The sequence below is a fragment of the Zea mays genome, chromosome 1 (genome assembly GCF_902167145.1).
Source record: "Zea mays cultivar B73 chromosome 1, Zm-B73-REFERENCE-NAM-5.0, whole genome shotgun sequence".
NCBI lineage: Eukaryota > Viridiplantae > Streptophyta > Magnoliopsida > Poales > Poaceae > Zea > Zea mays.
In genome coordinates, this window is record NC_050096.1 from 98524801 (window position 1) to 98539261 (window position 14461).

Sequence of the window (14461 nt, forward strand, 5' to 3'; positions counted from 1 at the left end):
GCTCTCAACGGCTCCTAGCTGCCTTGGGGCTATAAAAGGGACCCCTAGGCGCATGGAGGAGGACACCAAGCAACCTTAGAGCATTCTTGATCATCCACACTCAGTCTTTGCGCATTCGTTTGTCATTCTAAGTGATTCGAGCTCCGTTCTAGTGAGAACTTTGAGATAGTCTCTTGAGCTCGATTCTTGGCCGTGTGTGTGCGCATTTTGCTGTGGATTTGTGTGTGTTGCTTCCCTCCCTTACTCCGTATTTCTTTGTGAATCCAAAGTGTAAGGGCGAGAGACTCCAAGTTGTGGAGATTCCTCGCAAAAGGGATATTGAAAGGCAAAGCAAAACACCGTGGTATTCAAGTTGGTCTTTGGACCGCTTGAGAGGGGTTGATTGCAACCCTCGTCCGTTGGGACGCCACAACGTGGAGTAGGCAAGCGTTGGTCTTGGCCGAACCACGGGATAAACCACTGTGTCATCTCTGTGTTTGATCTCTTGTGGTATTGTGTTTTGTTGAGACTCCTCTCTAAGCCACTTGGCAATTATTGTGCTAACACTTAACGAGTTTTTGTGGCTATAAGTTCAAGTTTTACAGGATCACCTATTCACCCCCCCCTCTAGGTGCTCTCAATTGGTATCGGAGTCGTTCTCTTCAAGAAAGGGACTAACCGCCCGAAGAGATGGATCCTAAGGGGAAGGGAATCGTGATCAACGATAAGGAGAAGGAGTTCTTCGTCAACGAGCCCAAAGATGACAAGCCTACCGACTCCGGCTCGGGCCATAGACGGAAGGAAGGGAAGAAGAAGAAGACAAGGCGCATCAAGGAGATCGTCTACTACGACGACAGCGACGAATCTTCCTCTTCCCAAAAGGACAACGACTATGACAAACAAAAGACGGTTAACTCAAACTTTTCTTTTGATTATTCGCGCATTCCGCATAGCTCAAATGCTCATTTGCTTCCCATTCCACTTGGCAAGCCTCCTCACTTTGATGGAGAGGACTACGGATTTTGGAGTCACAAAATGCGTACTCACCTATTTTCTCTCCATCCAAGCATTTGGGAGATTGTGGAAAGTGGAATGAAATTTGATAGCTCGAATAGCCCTTCGTTTATTAATGAACAGATCCATAAAAATGCTCAAGCTACTACTGTGTTGCTAGCCTCTTTGTGCAGGGACGAGTATCACAAGGTGAGCGGCTTGGACAATGCCAAGCAGATTTGGGACACCCTCAAGATCTCTCATGAGGGGAATGATGTCACCTTACTCACCAAGATGGAGTTGGTGGAGGGCGAGCTCGGACGATTCGCGATGATAAGGGGGGAGGAGCCTACACAAACATACAACCGGCTCAAGATCCTTATCAACAAAATAAGGAGCTACGGAAGCACGCGATGGACGGATCACGACGTCGTCCGCCTAATGCTAAGGTCATTTACCGTTCTTGATCCTCACTTGGTGAACAATATTCGTGAAAATCCTAGGTACATCAAGATGTCGCCCGAAGAGATTCTTGGAAAATTTGTAAGCGGGCGGATGATGATCAAGGAGGCGAGGTATGTGGATGACGCGTTGAATGGCCCAATTCGTGAGCCTCAACCCATTGCTCTCAAGGCAACAAGGAGCAAGGAGGCGCTACCCAGCAAGGTGGCGCAAATTGAGGCGGCCGGTCTTAATGATGAAGAGATGGCTCTCATCATCAAAAGATTCAAGACGGCACTAAAGGGTCGCAAGGGACAGCCAAGCAAGACTAAGACCAAGGGAAAGCGATCATGCTTCAAATGCGGTAAGCTTGGTCATTTTATTGCTAACTGTCCCGACAATGATAGTGACCAGGAACACGGGAGCAAGAGGGAAAAGAAGAAGCATTACAAGAAGGCCAAGGGCGAGGCACATATCGGAAAGGAGTGGGATTCGGATTGCTCCTCCTCCGACTCCGACAATGAAGGACTTGCCGCCACCGCCTTCAACAAATCAACCCTCTTCCCCAACGAGCATCACACATGCCTTATGGCAAGGGAGAAGAAGGTGAGTACTCGAGACACCATTTATACTTCTAGTGATGATGAGTCTAGCGATGAGGAAATAGATTACTCTAGCTTGTTCAAGGGATTGGATAGAAATAAAATTGATAAAATAAATGAATTGATCGATGCCTTGAATGAGAAGGATAGACTCTTAGAAAAACAAGAGGATTTATTGTACGAAGAGCATGATAAATTTGTAGAAGCACAAAAATCTCATGCTCTAGAAGTTAAAAGAAATGAAATGCTTTCTTGTGAATTATCTTCATGCCATGAGACAATTTCTAAATTAAGGAGCATTAATGATGATTTGAATGCTAAGTTAGAGATTGTTAGTAAATCTACCTCTTGTGTAGAAAATGTTGTAACGTGCACTAGGTGTAAAGATATTAACATTGATGCTTTTAGTGAACACCTAGCTTGCATTTCTAAATTAAATGAAGAGGTAGCTAGTCTTAATGACCAACTTGAGACTAGCAAAAGTGATTTTGAGAAGCTAAAATTTGCAAGGGATGCCTACACGATTGGTAGACACCCTTCAATTAAGGATGGACTTGGCTTCAAGAGAGAAGCCAAGAACTTAACAAGCCATAAGGCTCCCATCTCCGCCAAGGAGAAAGGGAAGGCCCCGATGGCAAATAGTACTAAAAGAAATCATGCATTTATATATCATGATAGGAGTTATAATGCTTATGATGATTTTGACTCTCATGCCATGTTTGTTTCTAGTTCTTCCTATATGCATGGTAGAAATATATCTAGGAGAAATGCTATTCATCATGTGCCTAGAAAGAACATTATTCATGCTCCTAGGAAAGTAGTGAATGAACCTTCTACAATTTATAGTGCTTTAAATGCTTCCTTTGCTATTTGTAGAAAGGATAAGAAAATAGTTGCTAGGAAGTTAGGGGCAAAATGCAAGGGAGACAAAACTTGCATTTGGGTCCCTAAGGATATTTGCACTAACCTTGTAGGACCCAACATGAGTTGGGTACCTAAGACCCAAGCCTAAATTGCCTTGCAGGTTTATGCATCCAGGGGTTCAAGCTGGATTATCGACAGCGGATGCACAAACCATATGACGGGGGAGAAGAAAATGTTCACCTCCTACGTCAAGAATAAGGATTCCCAAGATTCAATTATATTCGGTGATGGGAATCAAGGCAAGGTAAAAGGGTTAGGTAAAATTGCAATTTCAAATGAGCACTCTATCTCTAATGTGTTTTTAGTAGAGTCTCTTGGATATAATTTGCTATCGGTTAGTCAATTATGCAATATGGGATATAACTGTCTATTTACAAATGTAGATGTGTCTGTCTTTAGAAGAAGTGATGGTTCACTAGCATTTAAGGGTGTACTAGACGGCAAACTTTATTTAGTTGATTTTGCAAAAGAAGAAGTCGGTCTAGATGCATGCTTAATAGCTAAGACTAGCATGGGCTGGCTGTGGCATCGCCGCTTAGCACATGTGGGGATGAAGAACCTTCACAAGCTTCTAAAGGGAGAACACGTGATAGGTTTGACTAACGTGCAATTCGAAAAGGATAGACCTTGTGCAGCTTGTCAAGCAGGTAAACAAGTGGGAGGAGCGCATCACAGCAAGAATGTGATGACCACTTCAAGATCCCTGGAGCTGCTACATATGGATCTCTTCGGACCCGTCGCCTATCTGAGCATAGGAGGAAGTAAGTATGGTCTAGTTATTGTTGATGACTTTTCCCGCTTCACTTGGGTGTTCTTTTTGCAGGATAAGTCTGAAACCCAAGGGACCCTCAAGCGCTTCCTCAGGAGAGCTCAAAACGAGTTTGAGCTCAAAGTGAAGAAGATAAGGAGCGACAACGGGTCCGAGTTCAAGAACCTTCAAGTGGAGGAGTTCCTTGAAGAGGAAGGAATCAAGCATGAGTTCTCCGCTCCCTACACACCACAGCAAAATGGTGTGGTAGAGAGGAAGAACAGGACACTCATCGATATGGCGAGGACGATGCTAGGAGAGTTCAAGACCCCCGAGTGCTTTTGGACGGAAGCCGTGAACACGGCTTGCCACGCCATTAATAGGGTCTACCTTCATCGCCTCCTCAAGAAGACGTCGTATGAGCTACTAACCGGTAACAAACCCAATGTATCTTACTTTCGTGTATTTGGGAGCAAGTGCTACATTCTAGTGAAGAAGGGTAGAAATTCTAAGTTTGCTCCCAAAGCTGTAGAGGGGTTTTTATTAGGTTATGACTCAAATACAAAGGCGTATAGAGTCTTCAACAAATCATCGGGTTTGGTTGAAGTCTCTAGCGACGTTGTATTTGATGAGACTAATGGCTCTCCAAGAGAGCAAGTTGTTGATTGTGATGATGTAGATGAAGAAGATGTTCCGACGGCCGCTATACGAACCATGGCGATTGGAGAAGTGTGGCCACAGGAACAAGATGAACGAGATCAACCTTCTTCCTCAATAATGGTGCATTCCCCAACTCAAGACGATGAACAGGTTCATCAACAGGAGGTGTGTGATCAAGGGGGAGCACAAGATAATCATGTGATGGAGGAAGAAGCGGAACCGGCACCTCCAACCCAAGTTTGAGCGATGATTCAAAGGGATCATCCCGTCGACCAAATTCTGGGTGACATTAGCAAGGGAGTAACTACTCGGTCTCGATTAGTTAATTTTTGTGAACATTACTCCTTTGTCTCTTCCATTGAGCCTTTCAGGGTAGAAGAGGCCTTGCTAGATTCGGACTGGGTGTTGGCCATGCAAGAGGAGCTCAACAACTTCAAGAGGAATGAAGTTTGGACGCTGGTGCCTCGTCCCAAGCAAAATGTTGTGGGAACCAAGTGGGTGTTCCGCAACAAACAAGACGAGCACGGAGTGGTGACGAGGAACAAGGCTCGACTTGTGGCAAAAGGTTATGCCCAAGTCGCAGGTTTGGACTTTGAGGAGACGTTTGCTCCTGTGGCTAGGCTAGAATCAATTCGTATCTTGCTAGCATATGCCGCTCACCATTCTTTCAGGTTGTTCCAAATGGATGTGAAGAGCGCTTTCCTCAACGGGCCAATAAAGGAGGAGGTGTACGTGGAGCAACCCCCTGGCTTCGAGGATGAACGGTACCCCAACCACGTGTGTAAGCTCTCTAAGGCGCTCTATGGACTTAAGCAAGCCCCAAGAGCATGGTATGAATGCCTTAGAGATTTCTTAATTGCTAATGCTTTCAAGGTTGGGAAAGCCGATCCAACTCTTTTCACTAAGACTTGTGACGGTGATCTTTTTGTGTGCCAAATTTATGTCGATGACATAATATTTGGTTCTACTAATAAAAAGTCTTGTGAAGAGTTTAGCAGGGTGATGACGCAGAAATTCGAGATGTCAATGATGGGCGAGTTGAACTACTTCCTTGGGTTCCAAGTGAAGCAACTCAAGGACGGCACCTTCATCTCCCAAACGAAGTACACGCAAGATCTGCTAAAGCGGTTTGGGATGAAGGACGCCAAGCCCGCAAAGACTCCGATGGGAACCGACGGACACACCGACCTCAACAAAGGAGGTAAGTCCGTAGATCAAAAAGCATACCGGTCAATGATAGGGTCATTACTTTACTTATGTGCTAGTAGACCGGATATTATGCTTAGCGTATGCATGTGTGCTAGATTTCAATCCAATCCTAAGGAATGTCACTTAGTGGCAGTGAAGCGAATCCTTAGATATTTAGTTGCTACGCCTTGCTTCGGGCTCTGGTATCCAAAGGGGTCTACCTTTGACTTGATTGGATATTCAGACTCCGATTATGCTGGATGTAAGGTCGATAGGAAGAGTACATCGGGGACGTGCCAATTCTTAGGAAGGCCCCTGGTGTCATGGAACTCTAAGAAACAAACTTCCGTTGCCCTATCCACCGCTGAGGCCGAGTATGTTGCCGCAGGACAGTGTTGCGCGCAACTACTTTGGATGAGGCAAACACTCAGGGACTTTGGCTACAATCTGAGCAAAGTCCCACTCCTATGTGATAATGAGAGTGCTATCCGCATGGCGGAAAATCCTGTTGAGCACAGCCGCACAAAGCACATAGACATCCGGCATCACTTTTTGAGAGACCACCAGCAAAAGGGAGATATCGAAGTGTTTCATGTTAGCACCGAGAACCAGCTAGCCGATATCTTTACCAAGCCTCTAGATGAGAAGACCTTTTGCAGGCTGCGTAGTGAGCTAAATGTCTTAGACTCGCGGAACTTGGATTGAATTGTAGCATACATGTGTTTATGCCTTTGATCATGTTCATTCTGCATTTTGTTGCTTATTATGGTGCTCAAGTTGTAAAAACACTCCCTGGACCTCACAAGTCCGTTGCAAAGTGATGCACATGTTTAGGGGGAGATGTGTTACAACTTGACCCTTTGAGACTAACCATATGCTTGAGTTTGCTTTAGTCTCAAAGGAGGTTTGAAAGGGAAAAAGTGGACTTGGACCATGAAAGACTTCCACTGCACTCCGATGAGAGGGTAACTAATTCCAAGTCCATCACATGAACTCTTATTGCTATTTGCTCTTAATTGAAGATTTTGGTGAGGCAATGGGGTTAAAGGGCCAAGATTGATCCCGTTTTGGTGCTTGATGCCAAAGGGGGAGAAAATAAAGGCCAAAGCAATAGATGGATCAGCTACCACTTGAGAAACTTTGAAAATAGTAGAATAGAGCTTTTGGTTTGGCAAAACTCTTGCATAGTAGAATAGAGCTTTTGGTTTGGCAAAACTCTTGCATTGTTTCTTTTGTCAAAAGTTGGCTTCTTGTGGGGAGAAGTAGTGATTATGGGAAAAAGGGGGAGTTTTTGAAATCTTTGATCAATCTCTTTTGGAATGACTCTCTTTATGCTTCAACATGTGTGTTTAACTTAGAGATAGAGATTTGAGTTTGATTTGCAAAAACAAACCAAGTGGTGGCAAAGGATGATCCATATATGCCAAAATTGAATAAAACTCAAATTTAGTTTTTATTTGAAGTGATATTGCACTTGTTCTAGTTGCTTTATGGTGTGTTGGCATAAATCACCAAAAAGGGGGAGATTGAAAGGGAAATGTGCCCTTGGGCCATTTCTAAGTATTTTGGTGATTGAGTGCCAACACAAGTGCTTAAATGTGAATTTATGCTCATGGATGAACAAAGTGCAAATCAAGAGTGAAGGTATGTTTCTAAGCCTTAGTACATTGGTTTTGTATACTAATATACTTGTCTAAGTGTTAGAAACAGAAAGAAGAAGAAAAGAAAAGAGATGGAAAAAGCTTGGCTGTGTACAGCCAAGACTCAGCTCGGTCTGGCACACCGGACTGTCCGGTGGTGCACCGGACAGTGTCCGGTGCGCCAGGCTGACTCGGCGCAAAGAAGCCGCTCTCGGGAATTCGCCGACGGCGTACGGCTAAAATTCACCGGACTGTCCGGTGTGCACCGGACTGTCCGGTGAGCCAACGGTCGGCCGGGCCAACGGTCGGCCGCGCGATCTGCGCGGGACACGTGGCCGAGCCAACGGTCGGAAGGGGGCACCGGACTGTCCGGTGTGCACCGGACATGTCCGGTGCACCAACGGCTCCCAGATCTGCAACGGTCGACTGCGCTGTTTAAGGAAGGAAATCGGGCACCGGACAGTGTCCGGTGTGCACCGGACTGTCCGGTGCTCCCGACGACAGAAGGCAAGAATGGCCTTCCAGATTTGCTCTCAACGGCTCCTAGCTGCATTAGGGCTATAAAAGGGACCCCTAGGCGCATGGAGGAGGACACCAAGCAACCTTAGAGCATTCTTGATCATCCACACTTAGTCTTTGCGCATTCGTTTGTCATTCTAAGTGATTCGAGCTCCGTTCTAGTGAGAACTTTGAGATAGTCTCTTGAGCTCGATTCTTGGCCGTGTGTGTGCGCATTTTGCTGTGGATTTGTGTGTGTTGCTTCCCTCCCTTACTCCGTATTTCTTTGTGAATCCAAAGTGTAAGGGCGAGAGACTCCAAGTTGTGGAGATTCCTCGCAAAAGGGATATTGAAAGGCAAAGCAAAACACTGTGGTATTCAAGTTGGTCTTTGGACCGCTTGAGAGGGGTTGATTGCAACCCTCGTCCGTTGGGACGCCACAACGTGGAGTAGGCAAGCGTTGGTCTTGGCCGAACCACGGGATAAACCACTGTGTCATCTCTGTGTTTGATCTCTTGTGGTATTGTGTTTTGTTGAGACTCCTCTCTAAGCCACTTGGCAATTATTGTGCTAACACTTAACGAGTTTTTGTGGCTATAAGTTCAAGTTTTACAGAATCACCTATTCACCCCCCCTCTAGGTGCTCTCAGTTATCATTCGACAATCTATTAGCTAGCTGCATCTTATTAGAAAACCTGAGAAACGAATCGACGAGGATGATGTCGCCGCAAAATAAAAAAATTCATCGCATACTTCTAAAGTGACGCAACGCCGTCCTCATGGCCTCGATGCCCCAATCTCGTCGACGCTGATAATGTCCCCGTAACTCTAGATCATCTGACACTAAATCGTAATTGAGTTCTTCAATCTTTACGTACGATGTGATCACGACATCATATATCAGATGATTCACGCAATCTCTCTAGCCTCTCGTTGTTCGTTAGATGTCTGTAGTCATAGTATATAGTGTAGTAGTCTTTGTATTATACATGTGAGTTTTTTAATCTTATAGACTAATGATTGATTATTGATATATTTTATAGAGGGTTCTAAAGTCTACATTTTTGTCTCAAACTTTATCTTACACCGGTATTAAATGATTAAAAAGGCCAAATGATTTGTGATATCAAGTCATCAAAAAGTATCTATCTTTTAGAAAAAACAAAAAAAATAACAGGTGGATAGGTTCATAGAAACAGTGAGATGAGCTATGGATATATTTATGACCAGTAATCTCTATGCTTTAACTAACCCAAATAATGAGCTAGCGGTAGTTGTTGTGGAGAAAGAAGAACCCGCTATTGAGATTTTCTGAAGAAGAGAAAAATGTTGATGCCAATATCAATGATAACAATTTAAGAGGCCTCTATGGTAGTTTTCGTTCAGTGCCCCTAAAATGCTAGGAATGATCCTATGTACAACCACATAAATGGTCTGTATCTTAAGGGGTATTTAAATGAATAAGTTTAAAACACAAAAAATGTATCTTAGTAAAGGAACGTCTCTAGCACAGTTTTTGAGTCTAAGATATGGTTACACTCATACAACCCACATAAATGAATCATTTCTTGAGATGTTCGTAAATAAGATACAAGACTTAGATATATTGAGTTGTATGAACGAGTATATCTAATGCTTAAATAACCAAAAATAATATTTAGGTTGTACGTGCCCTAACAGGTCAAACTTATGATGTGTTTTGTTTGGATTTTGGCTTTTACTTTTGCCCAAAAGCCAAAAGCCGTGCCAAATGGCTGGATCCAGAATCAGTTTTTTCTAGAAGCCGACTCTCTCGCAGTTTAAAACTGAAAGCACCTCTAGACCTACCTTTAGGATGTGTTTGATTGCAATGACAAGACAATGAGATGAGACGATCCCTCAAATAAGATTGTTTGGTTCAAGGTCAAAGGTTGGAACATGACTATCTAGTGTTGTCCCCAATTATCTTTCAAAATTGGAGGGACGAGAGAGTACGCCAAGGGACATCCCTGTTCTTGCTGTCCTGCAACCAAACGTACCCTTAATGACTTTCAAATAAAACTGTGAATATATATATGAACTTTTAGTGGTTTTTTATGATTTACACTAAATAATTTTTAGCTTTTTAATAGCTCAGAGCGTAAACTAGCTTTTTTTCACTCCCAACAACCAAACAAACCCTTCGCCTAACGATAACAACAGCAACACATGCCAATATACCGATGTCATTTGCCATCTCGAATTGCGGAGGCGGCCCATGAGAGGGCAGTTCAGACCTTTCAAGTGACCCGACCGCCAGCGCATATCCACTGCGCACGGGGATAATGGCGAGCACTACCGGCCAGCGCAACCGTCCCCGCGCGTACACCGTCAGCATGGCCGCCGATGCGATAAAAAAATAACTCCAGCTCAAATTCCTAATGCAGCCAGCCCAACCGATCTGCTCCGTCCACTGCCTCAGGCAACGGCACTCCTCGCGCCACCTGGTGGGTCCCTCGTCCACTCCAACTCCACCGCCTCCTTTGCCCCAATCCAGCCGAGTGATTTTTAGTTTATTCACGCGCAAAAAACTAAAAAAGAATTATAAACGGAAGAAGAACGGCAGGCGAAGCATCGCCAGGTAATCAACCCGTCCTCCTGTCCTTCTTCCCCTCACCCACCGCGGGAAATTCGGCGCGATTCGGGCGGTATTAGTTGGAATTCCCCTGAGAATCGGAGCGTTTTTTTGGACTTGGTAGATTGGTATATCGATCGATTGATCGGTGGCGGAGGGAGGGGAGGAGGGCGGCAGATGGCGGCGTGCCGGGGCTTCTTCGAGTGCCTGCTCAGGCTGCTCAACTTCATCCTCACCGTCGCCGGCCTCGCCATGGTCGGCTACGGGATCTACCTGCTCGTCGAGTGGATGAAGATATCTGAGGACGGCAGCAGCGGGGGGTTGACGGCGGAGGTGCTGGTCTCCGGCCGGCCGTTGTTGGGGGCTGTCGCTCTCGGTGACAGCTTCCTCGACATGCTACCCAAAGCATGGTGAGATGGTTGCTTGCTCATGCACCCTTTTTGTTTCTGATGTATCAACGTTGGTTTCGTCCATGTGATCTCGCGACTGATTAGGATTTTGGGTTGTGAGGAACTGCGAGGTTTGCTTAGTAGGGGTGGCAATCACAATTGTGAATAGGACAAGTGTTACTTTAATTTTCCATGTAGTGGATGATTAAGAGGCGAATGTTTGAAATATGCAATGATGTTATGATAGCCAAAACTCTCAGTTGCAAATTGCAGTTTGATGTAGCATTTGTTATTCGCCTTCGGATCGATGAGCTTGTTAGTCAGGCAGTAAATTCTATGTGGATTTGAATTGTTCCAAGTCTCCAGTCGGAACCATTGGTTCTTTAGTTTGGCAATTATGGGTTTGTTATTTGTTTGTTCTTACTGCCAAAACGGTTGTGTTTGACATGGAATCGCCTCTGTTCCCTGCAGGTTTATTTATTTGTTCATTGGTGTTGGTGCTACTGTTTTCCTCGTGTCTCTGTTTGGCTGCATTGGAGCAGGGACAAGAAACACCTGCTGTTTGTGTTTCGTATCCTTTTTAATGTGCCTCTTAGACATCATTCTGTTGTCCTCTCTAAAGAATATTCCATTTGTCATACACAATACACTAAAAAGTACTCCCTCCGTTCTTTTTTATTTGTCGCGGTTTAGTTCAAAAATAAACTAACGGACGACAAATATTTTAAAACGGAGGTAGTACTTGGAATTATGCTGCACATTAAATCCAGACGGGCTATTAGTATCTGAACCTGCTAAACCAACAAATTTTGTTTCTGTACTACTCTGAAACGCCAATCTTATAGAACAGCAGTAGCAGAGGCAATAATATTTTAACTATTTCTGCAGCCCCATGATATTTTGTCAAAGGTAGTTATTTGACTTTTTATAATGATATAAGATCACACTATTAATTCATGCTTGTTTCCTTTGACTTATAAAAAAGTATGCCTTCTTGGTCATATTGTTGATCCTTGCTGAAGCTGGAGCTGCTGCATTCATTTTCTTTGACCATAGCTGGAAAGATGTGAGTATTCTGTTTGGTGCTTGTCTTGGGAACTAAACTACTACAGTGTAACTTGTCTTATCATTTCCTTGACTAGCTGTAGTTATCCATTGACTTCTTTTGCAGGTAATTCCAGTGGACAAGACACATAACTTTGATGTTATGTATGGCTTTCTGAAGAAAAACTGGGAGATTGCAAGATGGGTTGCTCTTGGCGTTGTTGTTTTTGAGGTAGGAGACAAGACTAATCTTACATCCTTTGATCTTAACTAAACTCAAAGGATCCTCATATTACACTTATGCTTCCAATGCCACTGTATTTGCTTCTTCAACTTCTACTCCATAAGTTCCTAATATTCATGCAAATGCTTTCAACTCTAAATCCCATCCTCGGCCCCTGTTAGTATAGTATGGAGGCTTCATCTTTCTGTCTTGAGATGCATAGATGTTTGTCCAATGCAGATTTATTCTGCTGTTATATTTGTTGTGATCAGCTGATAATGAACAAATTATAGGTAGTTTAAAACTTATCATGATAATTAATGGGCTGGCCCAGAAACTATTGATACCTTAATTCTTTTTTGCCTTGGAGAGGATTTTGCCTTTTCTTTTAGCTGTCACTTGTCAAGTATTAGGTTGTACTGTGGGTAGGGCTGGTAATGGATTATGGCCCTAATACATGCTTCATAAATCAACAAGGCCCTTAATTTTGTTAGTTCAAAATTGTATTGTTTTATGATCCGGTCCTAACTTGATTCGATCCTTAAATTTGCTAGGCTAAATTAAATGGCCCGTTACCACCCCTAACTGTGGGTAGTCACACCAAAACTAAAACTAATGCCCTGACTGGTTTGCAACAGGCAGTGCTCTTTCTATTAGCTCTGGTTGTCAGGGCAATGAACAAACCTGCGGAGTATGACAGTGATGATGAAATTATTGCAATTGGCCGAAGCCCTACCATGCGGCAGCCATTGATCCATGCCCAAAATGTGCCGGCCACCGGTGTTCCTGTCCCAACACTCGATCAGCGTTCAAGTAGAAATGATGCCTGGAGCCAAAGGATGCGAGAGAAGGTACATTACTTGATGGATTGTTTCAACATTATGATTATGATATGCTTTGTTCTCTTCTCTTGACGACTTTTATATTTGCACCTAAAATGCAGTATGGTCTGGACACGAGCCAGTTCACGTACAACCCCTCAGACCCAAGCAGGTACCAGCAGAATGGCGCTCCACAGGCTGAAGAAAGGAGTCGATGCACTATAATGTGAAGAATTCTTCATGACGTCCTACGTCATAATGGTTTTCTTGAACGGGCTACCTCAGCTTGTGTAGTTTGGTGTTGTTCAGACTTCATAGCTGTGTGTGTGGAATGCAAAAATCCCGACCATATTGTTTGTCACGCTTGATGTCTTCTCTGCAAATGTTCTATGCACTTGTAATTTTACCGTGAATGACGAACTGTTAGCCATTGACATCATCTATTTTGTATTTTAGGGGGGTTGTTTCTTCTTGCCAGTCCTACCATTTTCATGTAGCTCTGTTTAATCATGATGCTTTACTCAAATATATGTAAGATTTGGTTGTGCCGTGAAGTGAGGTGAGACTGATAGGATCCGTTTTGCTTTGTGTATATTGGAATAAAGTTAGGTTATGGATTTGTTAGGAGGGTAAATGTTTCTATTGGGTTTTCAGCCAATGTGAAAAGACTAGTCTCGACGAAGGATCTGTCGACTACACGCTCAAGGCTCATTTGCGATCTGTAACATAATCTTCAAGATGCTAGAACCCCATGCTGGAAGATGCCAATTTCGTGTTATTATTATTATTATTATTATTATTATTATTATTATTATTATTATTATTATTATTATTATTATTATTATTATTATTATACCGAATGCATTGATTCTGTGTTATTATGTGATTACGTTCCCAAATCATTGATTCTTTGTGTGACAAGACACTACATTCCTAATTCATATACTAGTGATCGTTTGGTTCAGTTTCGTCCCATGAGCGGACGAGATCCTAGACAAAAGGATTTGACTTTGACTAGGATGATTTGGCAACAGCACAGAAGACATCTGGCAAAAGCACGGTGATGGCGCAGGCTGCCCTGCTGCCTGCTGGAAAAGATTCTCTACGGCCGGCTGTAGAGAATTAGGGCTCGTTTAGATTGCAGCCTGGGAGGCAAATGCCTCGCAAGCAAATCATCCTGGCCTCCGCCATAAGAAATCCAACGCCTGACGTTGGTGCCTGGGCCAGACAATTTTTTGCAGCCACCGTCCAAACTTATAGCTTCTTACGTGTCCATCTACTAATGATCAGCGGTTGTTTTTTATGTCCACCACGATATAAGCAGATGGAAAAAAGAGCCAAAGCAGCAAGCCACAGGATCATTGGTAGATGGTCACATGTCACGAATCGAAAGAAAAAATTACAGAAAAAATTCTCTATAGGGGATAGTTTGGAAACTCCATTTTACTAAGTGTTTTATGTTTTTCCAAGAGAAAATAAACTATTTTTTCTTAGAAAAATAGAACTTTTTGAAAAAATAGAGTTCTCAAACTAGCCCTAACTAGTTGTGTCCTGCTAGGTGTAGTGCCTCTAGATAGCGGAGTGTCAAGTCTTAGGTGGACAACTTACAATAACGCTCACATTGTCTTATTCACATGCACGCTCCACTACCCCACAATCACACCAGACCACACCACAGTACCACACACAATTTTATAGTGACACGATACATCTCGTAG

General features: G+C 43.6%; 1 protein-coding gene across 1 annotated transcript; it reads left to right on the forward strand.

Moving 5' to 3' along the window:
* Window positions 1-10248: 10248 nt before the first annotated feature.
* LOC100284460 (tetraspanin family protein) lies at window positions 10249-13571 on the forward strand. The gene is made up of 7 exons (NM_001157355.1): window positions 10249-10272; window positions 10391-10676; window positions 11127-11226; window positions 11641-11721; window positions 11827-11931; window positions 12561-12773; window positions 12866-13571. Exons 2-7 carry the CDS (start codon window positions 10444-10446, stop codon window positions 12971-12973), a joined length of 840 nt encoding a protein of 279 aa, NP_001150827.1. The 5' UTR covers window positions 10249-10272; window positions 10391-10443; the 3' UTR covers window positions 12974-13571.
* The last annotated feature ends 890 nt before the right edge of the window (window positions 13572-14461 follow it).

Coding starts and splice junctions, on each gene's coding strand:
- LOC100284460 (NM_001157355.1), top strand. CDS start 10,444: ATGGCGGCGTGCCGGGGCTTCTTCGAGTGCCTGCTCAGGCTGCTCAAC. Junction 11,227..11,640: donor ACACCTGCTGTTTGTGTTTC/GTATCCTTTTTA, acceptor CTTATAAAAAAG/TATGCCTTCTTGGTCATATT. Junction 12,774..12,865: donor GCCAAAGGATGCGAGAGAAG/GTACATTACTTG, acceptor CCTAAAATGCAG/TATGGTCTGGACACGAGCCA.